At 39.2% G+C, this 22,776-nt stretch overlaps 1 protein-coding gene across 1 annotated transcript in view; it reads right to left on the bottom strand.

Annotated features, from left to right (window-relative positions):
• Positions 1-611: 611 nt before the first annotated feature.
• Positions 612-22,776, bottom strand: part of Cep128 (centrosomal protein 128) — a 376,076-nt gene continuing 353,911 nt past the window's right edge. The window contains exons 24-26 of the mRNA XM_052186712.1: positions 21,223-21,336; positions 10,458-10,566; positions 612-1,724 (exon numbers count right to left, since the gene is read on the bottom strand). Of these exons, the coding sequence (XP_052042672.1) occupies positions 1,588-1,724; positions 10,458-10,566; positions 21,223-21,336 (360 nt within the window). The 3' untranslated portion in view covers positions 612-1,587. The remainder of the gene's footprint in view (positions 1,725-10,457; positions 10,567-21,222; positions 21,337-22,776) is intronic.

Below are 22,776 nucleotides of genomic sequence, written 5' to 3'. Positions count from 1 at the left end.
TAGAAATATGCGGACCTGCCAAAGATAAAAATAAAATGGTTAAAAATGTATTGTTAGTCAAAAATTAATCCAAGTACTGATTTCTCAGAGCTCTAAAACTCTTATCCTAGATGCTATAGGCTACAATGGATAGCAAGAATGTTAGCTATCCTTTAAACGAGTGCCTCCCGTTCTCACCTTAGAGTACTGACAACCGCTGGGGTTAGAGAAGACAAAACCAAGCCTGTTAAACTCAGATTTGTTTCAAAGTGGCCTAAACATATTACCCCTTTTTCCCACGGACTTTGTAAGACCAAGTGGGCTCCAGTACAGGCGCACCTGCTTTGACCCTTTTCTTATCACAGACACATGGAATGTCCTCAAGAAAAGGGTGCTACTCTGAATAAATGGTCTCAGAACTTACGCAGCACATGGAAATTCTTTGAAGTGTAACAACTGCATGTCCTGTTGCCAGACCTGCCTTCACATATGTGGGTGGAGGTGTGGGGAGAGAGGCATTTCTTCTACACCTTCAAGTGTTACAGTAAATTAATGTGGAATGAAAATACACCTCTTTCATGAAATGTGGGAAATGTAATACCCCAGTATATTTTAATAGACACAGCACGCAATGTTCTTACAAAGGAATTGCTTTATTGTTCCTGCCTCAGTGCAGGTCTTCCCACCATGGCCCAGTAGGACTGTTTCAGAATGATGACGATTATTTAGCATTCACTGGTAGATGGGCAAGGCAGAGCTGTAAGGTTATAAAGCATGTTGTCGTTGAAAAGGCTGGGATGTGAAAGCAGTCAGGTAGTACCAAAGGATAAAGATTCCTACAGAGTGGATCCCACTGAGCCAAGAGACGGGTGCTGGGACTGAGGTCTGAGCAAACCAAAGACCATCCAGAGTAAGACAAGGATGATCACAGTGGGACAATTGGCCATAACATGACAAACATATAAATGGTGACAAACATATAAATGGTGTTATGAATTCTTTATGGTGCTCTATGATTCAGCTATCATTTAGAAATTCTTTTGCAATTAAAATGATAATTGGAATAGTTTGAAGATACTTTATGTAGTAACAGACTGCTGAGATGACAGGTGAATGACAATGAGCATTTAAAGACAATCTAATATTCCACAGGCATCCCCACAGCAGTGTACGACACTGGACAATTGATTAGGGAGAAAGCATCTACGAATCCACTGTATAAATGTGCCCGAATCTAAACTGCAGGAAACATTTGCCTGGAGGGAATCCCTTCCTCTGCTTGTAGCCAGTCATCTCGGAAAGGCATCAATTATAAATTTAAGGTTGGGTTGGAAAATTGTGATACAGAAATAGGAAAATATAAGGTAAAATTGATCACTTTCTCTGCCGGTATGAGTTGCCTTTAAATGAATTATATACTGTTCACAAGTTCATATTATGCCCACAAGTTAAATTTACTCTCATTCACAAAGACTGGCTATAAGGTCATGCTAGTCAACACTTGGCGGGTCCAAGGAGCTGAAGCCACTAATGTCTTTAGATAATCTGAGGTGAGGGGCAATCCGAGCATCGGCTGCTACTTGTGAAATACTCCAGTGAAGTTGCGGGTCACATTTTGTATTTTTTGCTCTCATGTTCCTCCCTCTTGGATTGTGGACTTGTTCCATTTGCTGGTAGACTTGTGGCATCTCCCTCGATTGAAGCTGGATCTGTGGCAATGGTTCTTTTGGTAAATACTGGCAAGGCTAAGAGAAAGAGAAAAATAAACCAATATGAACATAAAACTTGAGCCAAAGGACTAATCTTGTAGAAATTAGCTAATTAGGCATGGGATTTAATTTGATTTTCTATAATTAAACTTTACATGGACTAGGAGGCATTTAGCATAATGAGTATATTTTCAAAAACCCACATTAGATTTTAAAACCAAAATTTTAAAATTTGTATCTGAAAGTAGAAAATGTGTGCTTTGTCAGAATACAATGATATAAGCACAAAGAATTTACAGGAAGAAATTTTGAAGGCCTCCTTTCAGGGAACCCTTTCTGTTCCATCCCCTGGACTACTAGCAGTAGACCTAGAATCTAGGTTTACTTTTTTTTTTTTTAATCTCGTCTTGAAACTTGAGACCAGAATCTTACTTTTCATATGAACTTGTCCCTCTAGGTTTCAGCTTGCAGATCACTACTCTTCAACCACTCTTTAAAACCAATATAAATAATAATAATAATAATAATAATAATAATAATAATAAAGACTCTGTCTCAGAAGCAATGTTCCCACCCTACTAAGGTTCTCGGAGTCTGCTTTACCTGACGAATTTACCTCACTTAAGAGTGTGTCCTTGTGATTCTTCTATGTCCCAAACTCACCTGTGTCTCCCTTCATAGCTTTATTAGCTCCCTGGTCCAGGCTGCCATTTCCTCTCAGGCTACCTTTATCTTGTTCCTGAGTCTTTCTAATCAGAATGACCTTCCTAAAGAGGAAACCTAAGGTACCCCTTGTTCCCGGACAGCCGCCCACCTTCCTGCTTTCTGGAGAATTTGGAGTGAGATCCAGGCACCTGCCAGTGACCTTTGTCACCCCCTTCTCCCTGGGGCTTTCACTCAGAAGGCCCCCCTTTTCTCAGAACTTGAACATTCTGCTCCTGACACAAAGACCTCTTTTCTTTAAAATATAATCTCAAGCCTCTATAGAAGCCTCTCAAGTAGACACAAACTATTACACAAAGAAGACAGTCAATTGCAAACTTTTTAGATGCTTTCTAGGGAGTGACTAGAAAAGTCTTTGGTCAAATTATAATAACCAGGGCTCAATCATTTACAAATTGGTCAAAATACAACACCAAAGCCTAGTTTCATAAAATAAGCAAATAAAAGAGGCAGATATATTATGCTTTGATGGAATACATAATCCTTTGATGGACAAGAAATGTCTGTTCTTCTCTTATCAGTACTTCCAACATTCATCACGCCACATATTGTTGGTATTGAATCCTGGGTGGGGTACATTACTTAGAAAAGGCGTTTTGATCTTAGAGCACAAGTTATTGGTGTTCTGTTCAGGAACTTTCCCCCTGTACCAATGTCCTCAAGGGTCTTCCCCAGTTTCTTTTCTATTAGCTTCAGTGTATCTGGCTTTATGTGGAGGTCCTTGATCCATTTGGAGTTGAGCTTAGTACAAGGAGATAACGATGGATCAATTCGCATTCTTCTGCATGCTGACCTCCAGTTGAACCAGCACCATTTGTTGAAAAGGCTATCTTTTTTCCCCTGGATGTTTTCAGTCCCTTTGTCGAAGATCAAGTGGCCATAGGTGTGTGGGTTCATTTCTGGATCTTCAATCCTATTCCATTGATTTGCCTGCCTGTCACTGTACCAATACCATGCAGTTTTTAACACTATTGTTCTGTAGTATTGCTTGAAGTCAAGAATTGACAAATGGGACCTCATAAAATTACAAAGTTTCTGTAAGGCAAAGGATACCATCAAAAGGACAAATCGGCAACCAAAAAATTGGAAAAGATCTTCATCAACCCTACATCCAACAAAGGACTAATATTCAATATATACAAAGAACTCAAGAAGTTAGACCCCAGAAAACCAAATAACACTATTAAAAATGGGGTACAGAGCTAAACAAAGAATTTTCACCTGAAGAACTCTGGATGGCCAAAAAGCACCTTAAAAAAATGCTCAATCATTAGTCATTAGGGAAATGCAAATCAAAACAACCCTGAGATTTCACCTTACACCAGTCAGAATGGCGAAAGATTAAAAACTCAGGAGACTGGAGGTTTTGGCAAGGATGTGAAGAAAGAGTAACACTCCTCCACTGCTGGTGGGAATGCAAATTGGTACAACCCCTCTGGAAATCAGTCTGGCAGTTCCTCAGAAAACTGGGCATGTCACTTCCCGAGGATCTTGTTATACCACTCCTGGGCATATACCCAGAGGATTCCCCACCAGGTATTAAGGACACATGCTCCACTATGTTCATAGCAGCCCTATTTATAATAGCCAGAACCTCGAAAGAACCTAGGTATCACTCAGCGGAGGAACGGGTGCAAAAAATGTGGTATATATACACAACGGAGTACTATTCAGCCATTAGAAACAATGAATTCATGAAATTCTTAGACAAATGGATGGAGCTGGAGAACATCATAATAAGTGAGGTAACCCAGACTTAAAAGATGAATCATGGTATGCACTCACTGATAAGTGGATATTAGCCTAGAAACTTGGAATACTCAAGACATAATCCACATATCAAATGATGTCCAAGAAGAACTGAGGAGTGGCCCCTGGTTCTGGAAAGGCTCAGTGCAGCAGTATAGAGCAATACCAGAACAGGGAAGTAGGAAGGGGTGGATGGGGGAACAAGGGGAGGGAAGAGGGCTTATGGGACTTTCAGGGAGTGGTGAGCCAGAAAAGGGGAAATCATTTGAAATATAAATAAAAAATATATCGAATAAAAAATAAAGTAGTTTTGCACAGTTAACCAGGTAAACTTTGAACCACTAATACAGAAATTTTACTATGTGTTTCTGTGGACAGTTTGTTTTCATCCAAAAGATATAAACTCTGATAAAATAGTCCTTCAAAATACAAACTACAAATGGTAAGTTTTCTTTTTCTAGCAATGCAAACAGAGGTAAGAGTTTGAAATTGTCCAAGACAATTTTTCTGAAAGTATCAAGTTAGAATATAATATGTAATTCACTTCAAATTCTGTAATAATTCTAGATGATGTTTAGCCCTATTGCAAAAAGCCCATCCTTTTCTTAGGTTCACTCATTTAGCTTTTTTTTTTTTTTAAATTACTTGTTAGGGCAGTTTGAGATTTATAGACAATTTGCAATCTATGTTTATTTTAAAATTTGGTTTGGAAACACTAATTCCACAGAAATTAAGCATGTTGGAGAGTTCTAGAAGAGTACTACAGACCTCATTTAAGTCTAGACTAGTCTGGGCTGTGAGAGTGATGTGCCCTGGGGTCCTGTGCCTTTCATGTCAAAGGAGCTACACATGGAGACCAGTGGCCCGTCGCCACTTATAAAAAGTGAAAACGATGGCTGAGATGGCTCCAAAAGCCGACATTGTGACTCTGGCTTGACTAAGCCCCTACTGTCTACAGGCTGAAGGTAATGGAACCAGTCTTCTAAAAGAGGATCCTGACTCAGGGCCCCAGCTCCTAGCTAGCCAGGATAAATTTGCAAGTGATCGGGCTTTTAATAATGGATTTCTGTGTTCTCATTTCCAATGGTAATATAAACTTACAATTTATACATTTCTTCTCTTCTTCCTGGCAGGGGCAATCTACCTTTTCATGAATTGACCTGAACTACACAAAGCTGACATAAATTACTTCTTAAAACAAACTTTCATTAATGCTGGAGCATTTCAGAGACCACAAATTATGCAGCATTTTCCCATTTCCTTTGTTTTTTCCATGGTCAGTGGTTCTCTGGTTGCTCTGGTCACAGTTCCACCGAGCCCCTCAGCACAGAATGAGCGCCTTGGCTTCCCTGCACAGGACAAAAGAGGCCTCATGTACTTAGGACTCCATCACAAGGAAGAAGGTGCCTGTTTGTGGGCCTGGAAAGTAATGTCCTTTCACGTCTACAGGGCAGTGGCCATCTCCTTGCCAAGTTTCCACACAGGTTGAAATGGTTCAGAGCTTCAAAGCCAGATTTTATACTCAATTTTTAAGTTAATAAGAAAATTAGACATTTGCTGGTCAGATACAAAAACTGTGGTTTTTGCGGTACCAGTTGTCTTTATAAGACTCAGTTTTGACCAGACTGTACATCTATACATTGAATAGTTTGAAACTACTATAGAGAATACCAGGGACCTTCTACAGTCTTCTTTGTAATCCTCCAGAGGTGACCAAAAGCAGCTCTCTAAACGTTTTCGGTCTTTCCTTCATTTATAGAACAAAAAAATCTAAAAATGCTATTTTCTGATTTATCATTTTTAGACATTATCCACACCCACCCACTTCTTCACACGAATCCTTCTAAAAAAGCTATTTCTGAAACTTCAGTTATGTCAATACTGAGCATTTATAATTACATGACCATGTAAATAAACAAAGCTCACAGACAACTAATAGGGTAGACTACGGCAATATTTCTTGTCTCATTTTCCTCCCCATTTATTAATTGACTCATATTTTAATTTTTATAAGCTATGACTACTTCCTTCCATTGGCTCAATTAAATCTTCCACCATTTTTTTGGGGGGGAAGGGGGCACTTTTTCTCCCTAAGTCTATTATTTCTTTGTTTCCTAAGGATTTTCTCAATAGAATCTATCTTTAGTATGAAAAGATTTGTTAAGAATGTGAGTGCTGACCCAGGAAGGACATGGGAACAAATATAGAGATGTACAGCCTGAAATAATGCAGAGAATAAGACACCTCAGAACATTCAGTCATAAACGGGATGTCTCCATCAGCTTTCTCCCCTCAGGGCTCCAGGAACCCTGAGAAAGAGGAGGCAGAAAGAGGGTAAAGAGTCAAAGGGATGGAAGCCAACAGGAGAACAAGGCCCTCTAAATCAACATCATCAGATCTCATAGGAACCGACAGAGGCTGAGATGGAAGGCCCGGGGCCTTCCCAGATCTGCACTGGGTCCTTTACATGGAGTAGAGCTTCCTGTTTAGTGTTTCATGGTATCCCTGAGCTGGTGAATGAGGGGGTCTCTGTTTCTTGTGCCTTTTGGGGGGCTCTTTTCCTTCTGTTTTGTTTGGTTTTGTCTAATTCTGATATGTTAGGTTTTATTTTACCTGCTTTTATTATTATCCCACATAAGTCTGTCTTTTTATTTTCTAATGAGAGACAGAAATGAGGTAGATCTAGAAGTCAGAGGAGGTTGGAAGAAGCTGAACGGAGTAGAGGGAGGGGAAACCATACTCAGGATAGACTGCAGGAGAAAAACTATTTTCAATAAAAGGGGAAAATGCGTGACCATTTACTGGCTCACCAATCCTGGACATAGAAGAATTGATAACCCTGAATCACAACTCCTTGGGATTCACAGGTAGACTTCTCCAAGGTCCCCAGGCCAGGGGTGGAAAGGGAACACATATACAGAAGGGACGGGGGAGGAGAAGACAGAAAACTTCAAACGATGAGAGTAAAATACCCATGCTTTTCAACAATGATCTTGGATTTGGAGAAACATTTTTCCAATCCCCTCATAAGGAAAATCATTCTCAACTTGGAATTTTGTAGCTGGCCAAACACAGAATTTTATAGTCAGCCAAAGGCTCAATCAAGTGTCAGTGGAAGATTCCATTTTCAGGGATACAAAGATCAGAGACATTTACCTCCTTTTCCTCAATGTATTTCCATAAAAGCAAGGGACGAGGAAGCAGGCACAGAGACAAGGGCATCGGAAACGTGGAGGAAAGTATCTGGGGGCCACCATCATGGACTTCTTAGACAAGTCCTTTCATTCCTGGCCTGCATGATTTCTTTGCTTCCCAAATACATGATCCATGTCTTGTCCACTTTGAATTGAGTTTGTTTTAAGCCAGGCAGTGGTGGTGCACGCCTGTAATCCCAGCACTCTGGGAGGCAGAGGCAGGCAGATTTCTGAGTTAGAGGCCAGCCTGGTCTACAGAGTGAGTTCCGGGACAGCCAGGGCTACACAGAGAAACCCTGTCTCGGAAAAACCAAAATCCAAAAAACAAACAAACAAACAACCCCCCCCAAAAAAAACCCCGTTTGTTTTAAAATTATTATTACTAGTTTCTGTGTCTGTGTGAGCTCTATGTGTCTGGGCACTTTGCCTGTATATAGGTCTATGCGTGCACGGTTGGTGGCCACAGAAGAACACAGTGGATCTTTGGAGGTGGTGCTGCAGGCAGAGCCACAGTGCAGATGCTGGGAGCTGAAATGAAGACCATCAAGAAGAACAGCTAGTACTCTTAAACAGTAACCCATGTCTCCAGGTCCTCCTTGAATTTTAAATTTGTAAATTAGGTGTGTGTGTCAGGGGGAGGAAAAGAGAGTGGGAGAGAGAGAAAGACAGACAGACAGAGAGAGAGATGTTGACATCATGGTATGGATATGGAGGCCAATGGGCAGCTTGTGAGCAGCTGTTCTTTGGATCCACCATGTGGGGCCAGGGATTGAACTTGGGTTTGGCAAGCTGCCATCTTGCCAGCTCTTGGTTTTCTTGAAACCTCATCTTTTCTCTTCTATTTCCCATCCTTTCCCTTGCCCATAATTGTTTTACTTTGTGTTTTTCTATATTTTATTTCCCATGTGTCTAGTTTTCTTGATCTTCATGTCAAGAATGTTCTATAATCCTGAAACTGTTTACCCTCTAGTCCCTCTTCCTAGACTCGGGCTCCAGTGTCTTCTGGTCTGGGAACATCTTTAATGATCTTTAATGATCTTATTTGACAGAGGTTCTGCTCCACTCCGTGGAGCTTGGCAATTTTGAATTTGGGGGATATAGTAAAAGGAGAAATTAGAGGAAAAATTCTCTAAATTGAATTAATCTGCTACAAAAACAGAAGTATTCAGACAATGATAAATACATTTGAAATGTATTGAGAAAGTGGGGATAACCATGGTAAGAAAATTATAAATTTGTCAATAAAAAGAGTAAAACAAAAGCCTCAATCATCGGAGGAAACCAATTAATTTTTTTTACATTGTACAATATAGGCAGTGACAAAGTATTTCTTCATTCAGACTATGTATATTACAAGGTTAACTTTTGTTATGGTTATTAATTTTATTTACTTTTGAACCACTACATTTGAATGGAATGTCATGTCTGTCCATGAGAAATATGTCTTAGTTAAAAAAAAATGATCAAGGCTGGTGACAATCAAAAGTGAAATGCAGTCTCTTTGAATGCCTGTTATAATATTAAATATAATTCCCACAACCTTGATATTTCCGACTTCATGTCTCCTAACCATTTCCTTTTAGGAGACATTTTAGCAAAATTAAAGTCTAGCATTTTTTAGAAAAATGGCTGCTCTGTTTGACTCCTGGTCCTGTTATGTCAGGTTTTTAGGGTACTAGCAGATGGGACTTCTAATGTTTTGAGGAATTCAGTTCCTTCCTTCCTGGCCGATGGTGACCTGAGGAAACTTTTATATTGCCTAACGTGAAAAACACAATTCTGCCCTGTACATACACCAGATTCTGCAATGCCATATCCAACTTGATATGTAATTCAGATTGAAGAGTGGTTGCAACACCAGAATAGCAGAGAGTTTAGAGAGAAACAAAATCACTTGGTAAAATGATTAAGATGGGAAGGAAGAAATGCTTACGTTTTGCAATGAAATAATTATGATATAATGAAAACCAAACCATTTGTCAGAATCTGATAAATATTTATTAAATGAATCCATGAATATAAATAAGCAGAAATGAGAGGTATCACCTTTGGATTTGACCTACTTCTTTTAAGACTTATTTTGGTATATTATTTTATAGCAGGCTAGCTATTTTAAATGACAGAATTATCAAATTTAATGTATAACCCTCCAGGCCCATGATAAATTGAAGAACCAAATTATTATGCAAATTAGAATCTATTAAATAATATTTGAATCCCAATAGCTTACTTAGATAAAAGTAGACTTCAAAAGGACTTGTATATCCATCTACCTAAGTTAATTGAACATTAATTGGGCTTTTAACATGATTCAAGTATTACGCAGAAGGCTAGGGAGCAATGGCGAGCAGAGCGGACAATGCTCAATTCATTCAGTTCAATCTGTGGTGGAGGGAACAGAAAAGCAGTCAACAAAAAATCATTCACATTATAAAAATCCATCTGGACATTTATTATCCTAGGATTTATTTAAAATGGTATTGAGTTTGGGGTATTAAAATAGAAAACATCTTTAAAGCCACAGGTGATGCCCTCTTCAAGTATAACACATAGCCCCTAGACCATGGGACAAAGACCACTGGAGAAAGATGAGAGGAAATGCATGAGGTACTGGACCCTGGCCTAGTAAACCACGACATCATTTTACTGTTGCAACAGGGAATAAACACTAAAATTTACTATATAGTTATGTATGTATCCTTAGTCTTCATACAAATCAATTATTTCTGAATAGTCACATACAAAAAACTTCTCGTTTTGGTGATTTCCATTTTATTACAAAATAACTTTATCTGTTCATCTACAGTTTAACAATTTTGAAACCAAAAAATTGGTTTAATTAACACTATTTTTTAAACCATGGATGATTTACTTTAAGTTTTCTTTAAAAATTTTGAGATCTAAAAAGGAATTCCATGTTTTTCACTGAGTTAGGTAATATCTGAAGTGTTCTTGGGGGACTTTTTTATGATTCATAATGAAACATTTCTCAGACTTTAGCATGAATATTACTATCATGTACTGGCCTTAAACTTTAATTTTCCCATGAGTTACATTTAAAAAAAATCCAATTTAATAACTGGTAGAAGACTTTATTACTTACAGTTAAAGTGTGAAAACTGTGGACTAGACAGGAAGCGACTGTGGTCCTGCCAAGAGGAGGAGTGATCTAGGCCATGAGTGTGGGAACCAGCAGAAAAGGGCCTGTCGTCCTGAGGAAGAGCAGCACACTTTAGTTTCACGATCACAGAATACATGGAAGAGAGTCACGAGAATGTACTGACTGCAAACTGGACCTTACTACGCCAGCTAAATTGCACACTCATGAGCTAGTGATAATGATCACTGCATAAAATAAAACATATGATGTGCTAAGGTACATGCATGAAAAAGAAATTACTCATTGTCATGTGGCATGTTTCTTTCCTGCCCACCCCACTTCCTCTGCCACGGAAAGAGACTTTGGAAACACACTTGTCAAACCTTGTGTTCTTTGCACTTAGTTGTAAACATCTGAAAGTCATCATATTATCCCAATCTCCAACTTCAGTGTTACCATACACTAGCCTGTTGGCACATTGTGCTTTACTAAGCCATTATTTTGCTTGGCATTTAGATAATGTCCAGGGTTTTGCTTCCATAAATAACACAGTAAGAAATACCTTTAAATATGTAAGCTTTTCCATACTTAGGGTTGTCCCTTACAACAAATTCTTAGGTGGAAACCTTGGGTCAATAAAAACATTTGATGTTTAAAATGAATTTAACCAGACTGTTTTCTGAATGATTCATCTAATTATACACGTCCAACAAATATTTATTTCAAAATATACATAATAGGTCCCTTTCTTCCTATGTTACATAAATGTGTCCTTCTCAACTATCAGATGACAACTTTAAACTGTTTCATTATTTAAATTAAAAAGATACTTTGATATACTTAAAATAGGTACTGAAAATGCAATTTTTAAAATGATTCTTTTCAAATTATTTGTTATTGTTTTTGCTCTCCATCCTCCATTCATTCAGAATAATTGGGGGTGGAATGTACTTAGGCTGGGCCAATAACAAATAAGATTATTGGGGCATATGATCAGTAAACTTTCAGGTTTCCAAAGGAGGAAGGCATTCACTGAACAAATAAACTGCTTGAAGCATGGTATAGTTAGAAGTATGATAAGTTCTCTAAGAACAGCAAACAACAGGCAGAAAGACAACAAAACTGAGGCCAAAGAAGATAACCCTTGGAGATGTGCAGGAACCTTTTGGGTATAGCCACACAATGACACACCAGGGAGAGGCAGGAAAGGCAGAGCAATGGGGAGGGAGTTGACATAGACTTGGTGTGTCTGAGGTAGGGAAGGAAATGGGCATCAAGGCTGTAGCAGTCTCAACCAGCCAAAGTGTTTACAGTGATGTCTAAGGGTGGACAGAAGTAATATTTATGATTTGAGATTTTGATTTTTTTAAATGAAATATTTGTGTGCATATTTAATTTGAGCATTTGCTGTCATGTGTGGACACTGGAGGGCAGACCTGCAGAGCTGGCTCTCTCCTTCTGTGAAATCTGGAGACTGGACTCGTATTGTCAGGCCAGAACAAAGGTCTCAACCCAATGAGCCGTCTTGTTGGTTTCAAGATTAAATTTCTTTTCTTTTATTCTTCTTTAGACTTATTTATTTATTTTATGCTATGAGTAGTATACTGTAGTTGTCTTCAGACACCCCAGAAGAGGGTATCAGATCCCATGACAGATGGTTGTGAGCCACCATATGGTTTCTGGGAATTGAATTCAGGACCTCTGAAAGAGTAGCCAGTGCTCTTAACCATTGAGCCATCTCTCCAGCCTCAAGATTAAATTTCTTCAATATTACTTGAATACAATAACATTTTATAAGGAGAAGGATGACAATGAGGTGGGACTATCATCTAAAACATCTAACAAAGGACTGAATAAGGGCAACTGGTGTCTGGAGAAAGAATCAAGAATGTTGACATTGCATATCAAGCAACTGTGCTGAGGTGGTCTACTGAGATGTCCCAAATACAGTCCATCACGGCCTCAGAGAATATTACTACCTGATACATTCACTGATGTTCGCAGGACTCTTTTCACTAGCTTTTTGTTTTGGTCACAGATATTGTATATTAAATGCAAATCAACACAAAGTTCAACGTAAAAAGCACAGCACGCGTGTGAGCGCACACACACACACACACACACACACACACACATGCTTATATAAATAGATCGTTTCCCTCTTGTTCCTCAAGTCATTGCATATTACAAGCACCAGCTAACTACACATCTCCACCAACCTCCTGCTTCTCCTAGTATCACTGTATGTGAGAGTATTTTCTCCATCATCATCATTGTCATCATCATCATCAATATATCATAGTTTTATTTACCCTCTATTATCTACACTTAAGATTTACTTCAAGATGTGTTCCCTACTTTAAGTAAAGCTGTGTGACAGACCCATTGCCACAAAAGGCTTGTTTATGTTTTAGTTTTCTGGAAGTGAAATCATTGGATGGTACATTTTCCACATGCCATTGAAGTTGCTGATCTCATAAATTTTGATAATGTGTGCTTTTACTTTAATACAGATGAATATTTATAACTCCCCTTGTCTTGCTTCTTTAGGCTGTCATGAGTTAGATACAAGTATATGTTTAATTTGTATGTATTTGGGTATTTCCTAAGCAGCTCTCTGTCATTTGCTTTCATCTCACTGTGGATAATAGTTATAAGTTAAATCATAAAAGTTTTGAAATGGCTTTTGTCACCCAGAACCTCTAGTCTATTCTGGAGAAGGCTGGGGACCAGCCTGAAGGGGTCAGGTAGCTGGAGTCAGTTGATGCTGTGTGGTGGTGTTGTGAACACTGGCCGAAGCGTACAGCTCTGCGGGCAGCTGTTGCTCCACGTGTTCCAATGCTCAGCTGGAGGTGACACCCCTTCCCTTCACGGGGCTGACATGTGACTGACGTGTCCTTAGCTCCCTTCTGTGCATGTGAGAACTATGGAGATTTAACTACAGCTTTAACTTTGAACATTTCATGCCTTCAAACTACTGTCAGAGGGAGCTAGAGAGATGACCCCGCAGTTAGTTTGGATGTGAATTTAATTTCCTAGGCCTGTGGCTCACAACCCCTTTAACTCCAGATTCAGAACTTCTTCTTTTGGCTTTCAGGGACACTTACACACACACACACACACACACACACACAAAATAAATTCCTTAAAAAATTTGTCAAAGTCATCCACATCATCTTGAAACAGAAACAGCAAAATGAACTAGTCAAATCGAATTACGAAAGAATTCCTTTATAAAGAATTGTCTTATAATCCCTTAGAATGATGACCATGCTAGACTATGAAGAGTACTTCCTTTTCCTACACGGGTCCTGCTCTCCTATATTGCTGTTTAATTGGTGGAATCTCAGTTTAAATATAGTTTACAAGGTGATCAGAAACTAAAAGTTTCTTTTTAATTCCTCTCTATTACTTAATTAAGCACTTTAGTACCAAGAAGAAAATATTTATTAAAAATGAAGATACTTGGCAATGTTAATAGTCTCAGCTTCTGCTTTTTAACAATTCTTTTATCCTTAAAACAAGGGCCTGTTTTTATTGCCGCCTTAAGTCTGACTAACCCAGTTAGCCGCGCTCTCTGTGGCGGCTCAATGGATGAAAGGACTTGCATTTCCTCGTGTTTTCCCTGGGCTTCCTCCACTTCTCTTTCATAACTCACATTGTAAGTAGTTTCTTAAAAGCCGTTCCAGCTTGACTCAGTTCCTCTGCTAAAGTGATATTTAATGATTAATATGTAACAATGCACACCAAATACTTCTCTCCCAGGAGTAGAGTTAGTTCAAAGTTTATAAGTGATACATTTAATTTTAAAATTTTTATCAATCTCTTCCCTTGGAGAAAAAGGAAAAAAAAAGGATCTATTTCTGGATCTGTCAGAGGATGTTTTCTTAAACTTCTTTTGTCAAATAATGCTCACTTTCTCTATTCCTAGCCCAATATGAAGGCCCGCTACCCCGCCAGCATTCCAAAGAGCTTGAACCTCTTCCTCCACAAACTGCATTCTCACTGGGAAGTACAACCTAGACAGTTCACCTAGAGTTTGCACGTCACCTCTCAATTTTTACTTCTTCTATTTCTGACTTTAATCACTAGGGTGGATCTTCGATTATCACAGCAGCTCATCTCTCCACAATCCCCCGTGTCCCTGTAGTGAGGGAATGAGAGCACTGCATGATACACGGAAATTAAAATCCACTCACTAGAGATGCGTACGTAGGGCATTGCTAGTTTTACAACTGCAAGTTCTCTTTCATCTTTTTCTCCTGTTTTTCTTTTTTTCTGTGGCAGAGGCTGCTTTGAACTTGTGATCGATCCTTGGCCTCAGCCGTGTGAGGGACTTATGGGGAGGGCATCCTGGTCAACTCTACTTAAGGGGTGAACAAGACCACCTCTGAGTCCCTTCATCGCTAATACTTTATCATGTGAACCAGTTTAAACAAAAGACTTGCCTACTATGCAGGACATCTTTTTAATTGGAAATGTAAACAATACTGTAAACCTCAGGCAATGTTCATCACTGGAGTAATAGACTAATGAAGATACTCTTCTATACACTTGACTGGATGAGTGGGTTGGGGAGGGCGGGTCAACCTGGGAGAGAAGGGTGGGACTGGATGTGGTCAAAGCACACTGGAACTCGCAAAAAACTAACAACAACCACAACATAAAAACAAGAAAAGACTGTGCTAGATAAGACCATTTGATGGCTCTTTCAGAAGATTTCTAGCTGTATTAGCTCTAGGTGTATCTAAACCACCAATTAGACTTTCCTTAGACTTTTACACTGGCTGACCTTAGAACACAATCACCAATTTATTATGTATACATAATAAATTGGAATCATTATTTCCTTATTGACAGTTGTATAAAATTTTATATTTCATGCCAAGGGAACTGGGGTATGTAGAATAAAGCTGTAGAGGAATAAAAGAAATTAATGTTTGAGTTATCACTTCTGATCCATAATTGTCTTCAGGTTAAAAAAATAACAGTTCAATTTGTTTGTTTTTTTTTATTATTTTTAAATAAAAAGCCTTTTGTTTAGTTTTTTAAGAGCAAGATAAAATCAGGTAGTTGAACGTAACAGCATGTAAGTCCACGAAGTTAAAGGAATAAAACAATTCATTTTCCAGATGATTTGATTGCCAAACAAAGTTTGGGATGTTTCACACAAGTATTATTGGGAAAAAACCCAATTAGACTTTCCTTAGACTTTTACACTGGTTGACCTTAGAACACAATCGCCAATTTATTATGTATGCTGGCTCTTTATTCTGGGGTCAAAATGGAGGCAGACAGCATCTGGGCTAAAATGCCAGGTCACACAGCAAAGGGCATGGGTGCATCTTCCCCATCCATGCATCCTTACACTACTGTATTCTATCTGTTCATAAAATCTCACCTCCACTCCACATACGGCTCTTCAAAGAGCAACATGTTGGTTGGGCTGAGAGATGCATAGTGCTATATTTGCATAGCAATTTACATTTATTTTCTCATCAAAAATGAGAAGTGGCTATCAACGGTGTGACAGGGACAAAAGGCTCACTGTTTCCTTATCCTCTCCCATGGTTGCTCCCACTATTCCCAAGCAATGCCCAGGAAATTGCATGAATCACGCACCAGTGATATATTTCAGAGTATGAAAAAGGAAATGTTTATGCATCACCTACAGTCTTGAATTACACTAGGAGTTGTGTGCAGCATGTTTAGAAGCTGGTGTTGCAGATTTAAGTAAAAAATAGCTGACCTGGGAAAGTGTTGAATGCCATTAATTGCTATGAGCAAGGCATAAACAAATGTGAGAGAAGCAATGAGGGGAAAATGACTTCCAGGACCAAGCCAGGAGACTTATATCACACACATGCTTGCAGCGAACAAACACAGTGAAGGGCTTCGGTAAACTGCCTGCCTTCCTTCCCCTCCTAATGCCTTCCCTTCAAAAGCTATTATCAACACTTGGTCACCTCACTCCTCTAATCCTGTAAAACATCTGCTTCTTCAAATAGGAGCTGCATACCAACTTCTCTGCTAGTAGGTTAAAAAAAAAAAGAAAAAAAAGAAAAAGAAACATGGTTTTCTTTTCAGAAAGAGGAAGAATGGGAAAAAGGTATGCCTTTGTGATTTTACCAAAAAATCCCAATGGTAATTAAAACCATATATTTAGTATGGATAAAGGTAATGAATGGAGATTTTTTTTTCCAGGCAAACCACGATCCTCTGTGAATTCAGATTAGTGATGCTGTGTTACTGGCTCACTGTGGACATTCTGTTCTATTTGAAACAGCTGGGACAGCGAGGAAGACTGCATTTCCTACAGAAACTCAATTAGGCTGGATGGAAAAGAGGCTGTGAAGCACCTCTGTTGTCTACAGAGAATCAGGGAGAGTGTGCTGGACTCAGCTTTGAGTTGAATTCTAAATATAAACGTTAAGATCAGGCTTTGTTCAATTAGCTTGGTCAGCTTAGAACAATAATATATTATCATATTTTTATATAATATCATGCTCTTAAAATGGGGCAGACAGGGCTCCTCAACCTCTCGACAGGTTTCTAGAAGCTGGATCATTTTATACTGCTGGTTGTCACAGGAGTAAACAGGAGAGGAGCTCTGGCCCTGGCACAGATGAGAATCTGACTTGCCTACTTCTCGCTCACACCTCTTGCTCTGCAAGGGTATGCTCACTTGAGATGCTGCACTGTTTGCCTACACAGCATCAAGAACATAAGAGAAGCCAGATGCCAACATGGTCCTGCCATCCCAAAACTTATTTATCAACAGCCATACAGGACTCTTAAATGAAATGCCCACAAACCACCTCTTCCAAATTAAAAGGAGAACAAAACTCTCCCCTGCATCTTGCCATTTTAAGCATCTTTCAAAGACCCGACACTTCTGTCCTAAATCCCAGGCAAAGTTGAGTGGGAGCACCTTTGTCCCATCCTTTACTGTCCATCTGCACCATCACTTTTATAGAAGGATTTAAATTGCTATCAGTTTGTAATATATTAGTAAAAACTAATGTTCATTGAATGCTGGACTCAAAAGCATAACAAATGGGAACATTCACTGAGTTCCAATTAGAAGGCAAGCTCCCCAAAGGCTCACTAATGTGAGTCATGTGAGCCTAGAAACATCCTAGGCACAGACAACACACAACATAAACGTGTGTGCCTAAAATCATTCTAGGCACATAGATAACGCACAATGTAAACTATGAGAGAAACGCCTTTCCAGAAGCTTGGGAAGTTCTTACTTCATTGACAAATAAAACAGTTTACAGGGTGTGAGAGAGACTAGAATGGAGTTTCTCTTTTTCTAGCTAGGAATTGTTTTTTGTGTTTTTTTAAACATGTCAATGGTAAATATTATAGGATTTATGGGTCATATTGTTCCCGCTGTACAACAACACCCTACAGTAAGGCACAAAAGCAACCCTAGATAACCCAAGGAATTAATGTTTCAGGTCCAATCACATTAGGGCAGGGGAAAGGCCTGTGATTGGACAGGAAAAAGGAGGTGGAGCGAGGAGTTGGGGAGACAGAGAGGTCACAGGAGAAGTGGGGTGAGGTTCACAGTCTGAACCGAGATGGCTTCAGACATGTACCTGGGCAGCATTTTCTAGCCACAAATAGCTGATTTCATAAGGTTAGAAATATTGGGATAAAGCTTTGTTCATTATCAATTGGCTCCAAAATTATTGTATTGACATTTGTAAACTGTAATATTATTTATACATAAATCTGATTGTTTAATTAAACATTAAGAGTCATGTATCTACTGGGTAATTAGGTTTTGAGGTAAGGTGGCAGATCATAGTGTGTGTGTGGGGGGGGGGGGCGTTTGTGGAAGTGAGAGGTATTTGGTAGCCACTCTGGAGAGATGACTTGGTGGGGGCAGGAGCGCTGGCTGGTCGATCTTTAATATTTCCAGCAACAAATGAGTGTGGGTGTATTCCGATAAAGCTCCAGAAGCGGCTTTTTCTTGGTTATGTCCAAGCAGCTTTGGGAGGAATGGGTTGATTTTCTCTTACACTTCCAGGTAAAAGTCACTGAGGGACGTTAGGGCAGGAACTCAAGCAGGAAAGGAATCTGGATGTAGGAGCTGCTGCAGAGGCCATGGAGGGAGGGGTGCTGCTTACTTTAGGTTTGCTTAGCCTGCTTTCTTAAAGAACCCAGGAGCTGTGTGCATGTGAACACACTGAACTCAGAACCTCATGTTTACACATCAGGCACTTCACTCACCTCAGCAGGTTGCAACTGGGATGCAAACTGAATAAATAAATTAATTAATGAAGTACAAAGTAAAAAGAGAAAGAAAAGAACCCAGAATCAGCAGCAAAGGGGTAGCCCCACCTATGATGAGCTGAGCCCTCCTTCATCCCCACTAACTAAGTAAATGTTCTAGAGACTTGCCAAGAGCCTATAGATTTTATGGAGTCATTTTTACAATTGAGGTTCCCTTTTCTCTGATGACTCTAGCTAGTGTCAAGTTGACATAAAACTAGTCAGGACAGGAATTTTCTCAATTAAGGTTCCCTCTTGTCAAGTGATTCTTACTTGTGTCAAGTTGGCTAAAATCTAACTAGCACAAGCTATTTCTTTCAGTCTCTTTAAATAATTTATTGCCAAAATGACTATTGGTGTCTATAACTGGTAAGACAGTCTCACAAAACAGTCAGGCTATTGCATTATTTAGGGTAGGCATATGCTGAATTTGGTGATGATCTAAATATTAATCATAAAAATGGATAAATACATGACAATGTTTACAGAGAATTACTTCAGGAACATGGCCATCAGACAGTAGAGGTCGTGAGCCTCTACTCCAAAATTCTCACACTGATTTCCTCATATTTCCAAAGTTTAACCTAACTCAGACATAGGCCTGGTTTTGCCTTTAGCTGCAAAAGCAACTTTACACAGAACTATGTGGCTGCTTGCTGCACATGTTAAACATTCATGCCTTTGCCAAATGCTATTATGAAAATTGCACTGATTTATAGCAGTTTGACACCACTAGATAGCACAGATTCACTGGGTAGCAAACCATGCTGCACTGGGAAATAATATTTTAAATGTTTAATATCTAGACCTCTGTTAAACTGGTGATAGGCTATGCAATAGAATCATGTGGTTTTGGAGAAAACTTTTTAGAACACATTAAAATATAGTCCAACATTCTGTGACTATGAGCAATATGAAGTCCAAACATATTCAGTAATAGCATATTGGTCAAGAACATAGAATATTGCATCTAATTAGACTTAGTTTTAAATACTGATTGAAACACTTATCAACTCTGTAACCTTTCTTTTTTTCAGCAATATAGGAGGACAAATAATGTCACTATGACAGTTGCTATAAGGAGTAGGCATGACTTCATAAAAAACAAGCAGTACCTGTTAGAGTCTGTTCTAACATGCTCAGTAATTAGCAATTATCACTAACTCCCATTGCCTATGTGTCATATTTATTGAATGAGAAATGAATAATTCAGAATGTATGGGACTCTACAGGAATGTTGGAAGATAATTTAAAAACTGCCATACGAGACAAAAAGGTTACCACTAGAGCTAATAATTCTAACTTTAAAATTGGTTAAAAGGCAACAGAATCATGAGAAATTCTCTTACTTGTACAGGTATCAAGAATGCAGCACAAGTAAGCTCAGGAGGATTTTCTGATTTTTCTGAAATGAGCCCTCTCTCTCTATCCACTGGGCATTCTATAGAATTATATTAGAATGAAGGAGGCTCCTTAGGAATAACTATACATGGCTGCAGTAAGTGAATACCTACGGTATAATGAAAATTCATTAATATTAAAGTATGTAAGTTAGACACTTTTGTAATATAAGTACACCTCTGACTATAGATAGATTTTCTCTCTCTCTCTCTCTCTCTCTCTCTCTCTCTCTCTCTCTCTCTCTGAGTGTGTGTGTGGGGGTGTGGGGTGTGTATATGTTGGGGCAGTGATCTGGCTATTCAGGAGTTATATGGTAATTCCCAGAGATCCTTTTGGGTATCACAATTTGGGTGTAGGTGTGCTACTGTCACCAAGGGGGATGCTAAACTGGTTAGGCATTAGGGATGTTGCCGACCATCCTACAATGCAAAATATAGCTCCTGCAACAAAAATTACCCTGCCTGAATGTCACAATGTTCAAGTCAAGATACTTGGTTCTGAGCTAAGATCATTCAAGGCCAACTTGGTTTAGCTGTCTGCCCTCAGTGGATATTGGGTCAGAATTAGGGAACAGTACACTTTCTGTCAACACAAGCAAATGTTCTCATACACCTATGTTCTGGTTACACTCGCATATCAGAAGTCCTAGCATGTGATCTGCCCCAGTTAAGTGAGTACCTAGATATGCCAGGCTACAGGCTAATCGTACAGGATACTGGACCTCAAGGAGATTTGAGAGCCGGGAGCTGCTTGTTTTATCTATGAAGCTGAGCAACCATTTATAATATCTTTGACCAACCAAGTGACCAAGTTTTTCCCAGCCCAGGGTTTCATAGGTGGCATCATTTTCCACAGATAGACAACATGCTCTCATAACAATAGCATGGACTTAAGGGTTGAAAAGTTAAAAGCCCAATCTTTGCATATGCTTATGGAATTGAAAAATTATTTTACATTTCAAATGGAATCTTTTCTTTCCCAAGGATCACAATGCTGCCTTGGTTGCTTCTCAGGTTATGGACTTAAAGATGGTTAATGATCCAAGCATCCTGAACCCCCAAAAATATATGAGGAATATTACCCTGAAGCTCTTGATTCTATGCTTGGTGTCGTCTCGACGCTGTTGAGCAGAATCTCCATGTAGACTGTATTTAGAGTATCTGCCGTCAGTTTTCTCAGATAAACTGGAGGAACCCTGGAAAGAAAGCAACAAAGGGTTGGAAATTGGTGGATGGAAGAAAACTCAGTGATTGAAGGGGCTGGAGAGACGGCTCAGTGGTAAAGAGCACTGGCTGCTCTTCCAGAGGTCCTCTGTTCAGTTCTTACCAACCACATGGTGGCTCACAACCACCTGTAATGGGATCCAATGACCTCTTCTGATGTGTCTGAAGAGAGTGACAGTGTAGTCAGAATCATAAAACAAACAAACAAACAAACAAACAAACAAACCCAGGGGTTGAAATTATGGTAAGGAAATACTGATATATGAGAAGGTAACTGTGGTTAGCATTAAGAAAGATACAGAAGAGTAGATGCAAAAAATGTGGCATATATACACAATGGAGTACTATTCAGCCATTAGAAACAATGAATTCATGAAATTCTTAGGCAAATGGATGGAGCTGGAGAACATCATACTAAGTGAGGTAACCCAGACTCAAAAGATGAATCATGGTATGCACTCACTAATAAGTGGATATTAACCTAGAACACTGGAATACCCAAAACATAATCCACACATCAAATGAGGTACAAGAAGAACGGAGGAGTGGCCCCTTGTTCTGGAAAGACTCAGTGAAGCAGTATAGGGCAAAACCAGAAGAAGGAAGTGGGAAGGGTTGGGTGGGAAAACAGGGGGAGGGAAAGGGGCTGATGGGACTTTCGGGGAGTGGGAGTCTAGAAAAGGGGAAATCATTTGAAATGTAAATAAAAAATATATCGAATAAAAAAGAAAGTAAGATACATGTAGGAAAAAAGAAGTTTCCAAGGAAAATGGAGAAAAGGGCCACATTGTCCTTGGCCACAGTGATAAGACAGCTGTGATATACTTAGAGAAAACTGACCCTTTCCAACCGGTAACAATTGCAATTGCTCTACAGCTGGGGAAGGGGCATATATCGCATACATTTTTAAATTAAATATTTAATTAGTATTCATAATCATACAAATTCAGAGAACAAAGAAATTAAGAAAGCAACGTGTTCAGGAACATCTTTTGTTTTTATCTTCACTTCATTTTCAGGGGAAAGAAGAAACATGGCAGTTAGCTGTGGTAACCATTCAGACATTTAATATTTGGGGGGACAACTTAGAAGACAATGAGGGTTAATGATTTTGGTATGTACAGTTATCTGTGGTAGGTAGAACCTGATCTACTCCCAAAGAGTCTTCATCTCACTGATGGTCTAAGCAGGAAGAATTGGAACTCCAGTTCCAAGGTTTTCATTTTCATGAGGAAAAGGGAAAAGGCAAGGAAGCCAGAGGTCCATGAAGCTGGGAATGCTGGGAATGCTGGGAATGCTGGGAATGCTTTGGCCAGATATGTGGCCGATTTAGGTTGAAACCCAGTGGCACATCCTCCCCACCATGTTAAAGTAAGGGATGTGTAAATACAGGTGACAGAGACATCCACATT

This window comes from Apodemus sylvaticus, chromosome 6 (assembly GCF_947179515.1).
Source record: "Apodemus sylvaticus chromosome 6, mApoSyl1.1, whole genome shotgun sequence".
NCBI classification, from domain to species: domain Eukaryota; kingdom Metazoa; phylum Chordata; class Mammalia; order Rodentia; family Muridae; genus Apodemus; species Apodemus sylvaticus.
Note: the sequence above shows the minus strand (reverse complement) of the source record. Positions and strands in the feature narration are given on the sequence as shown.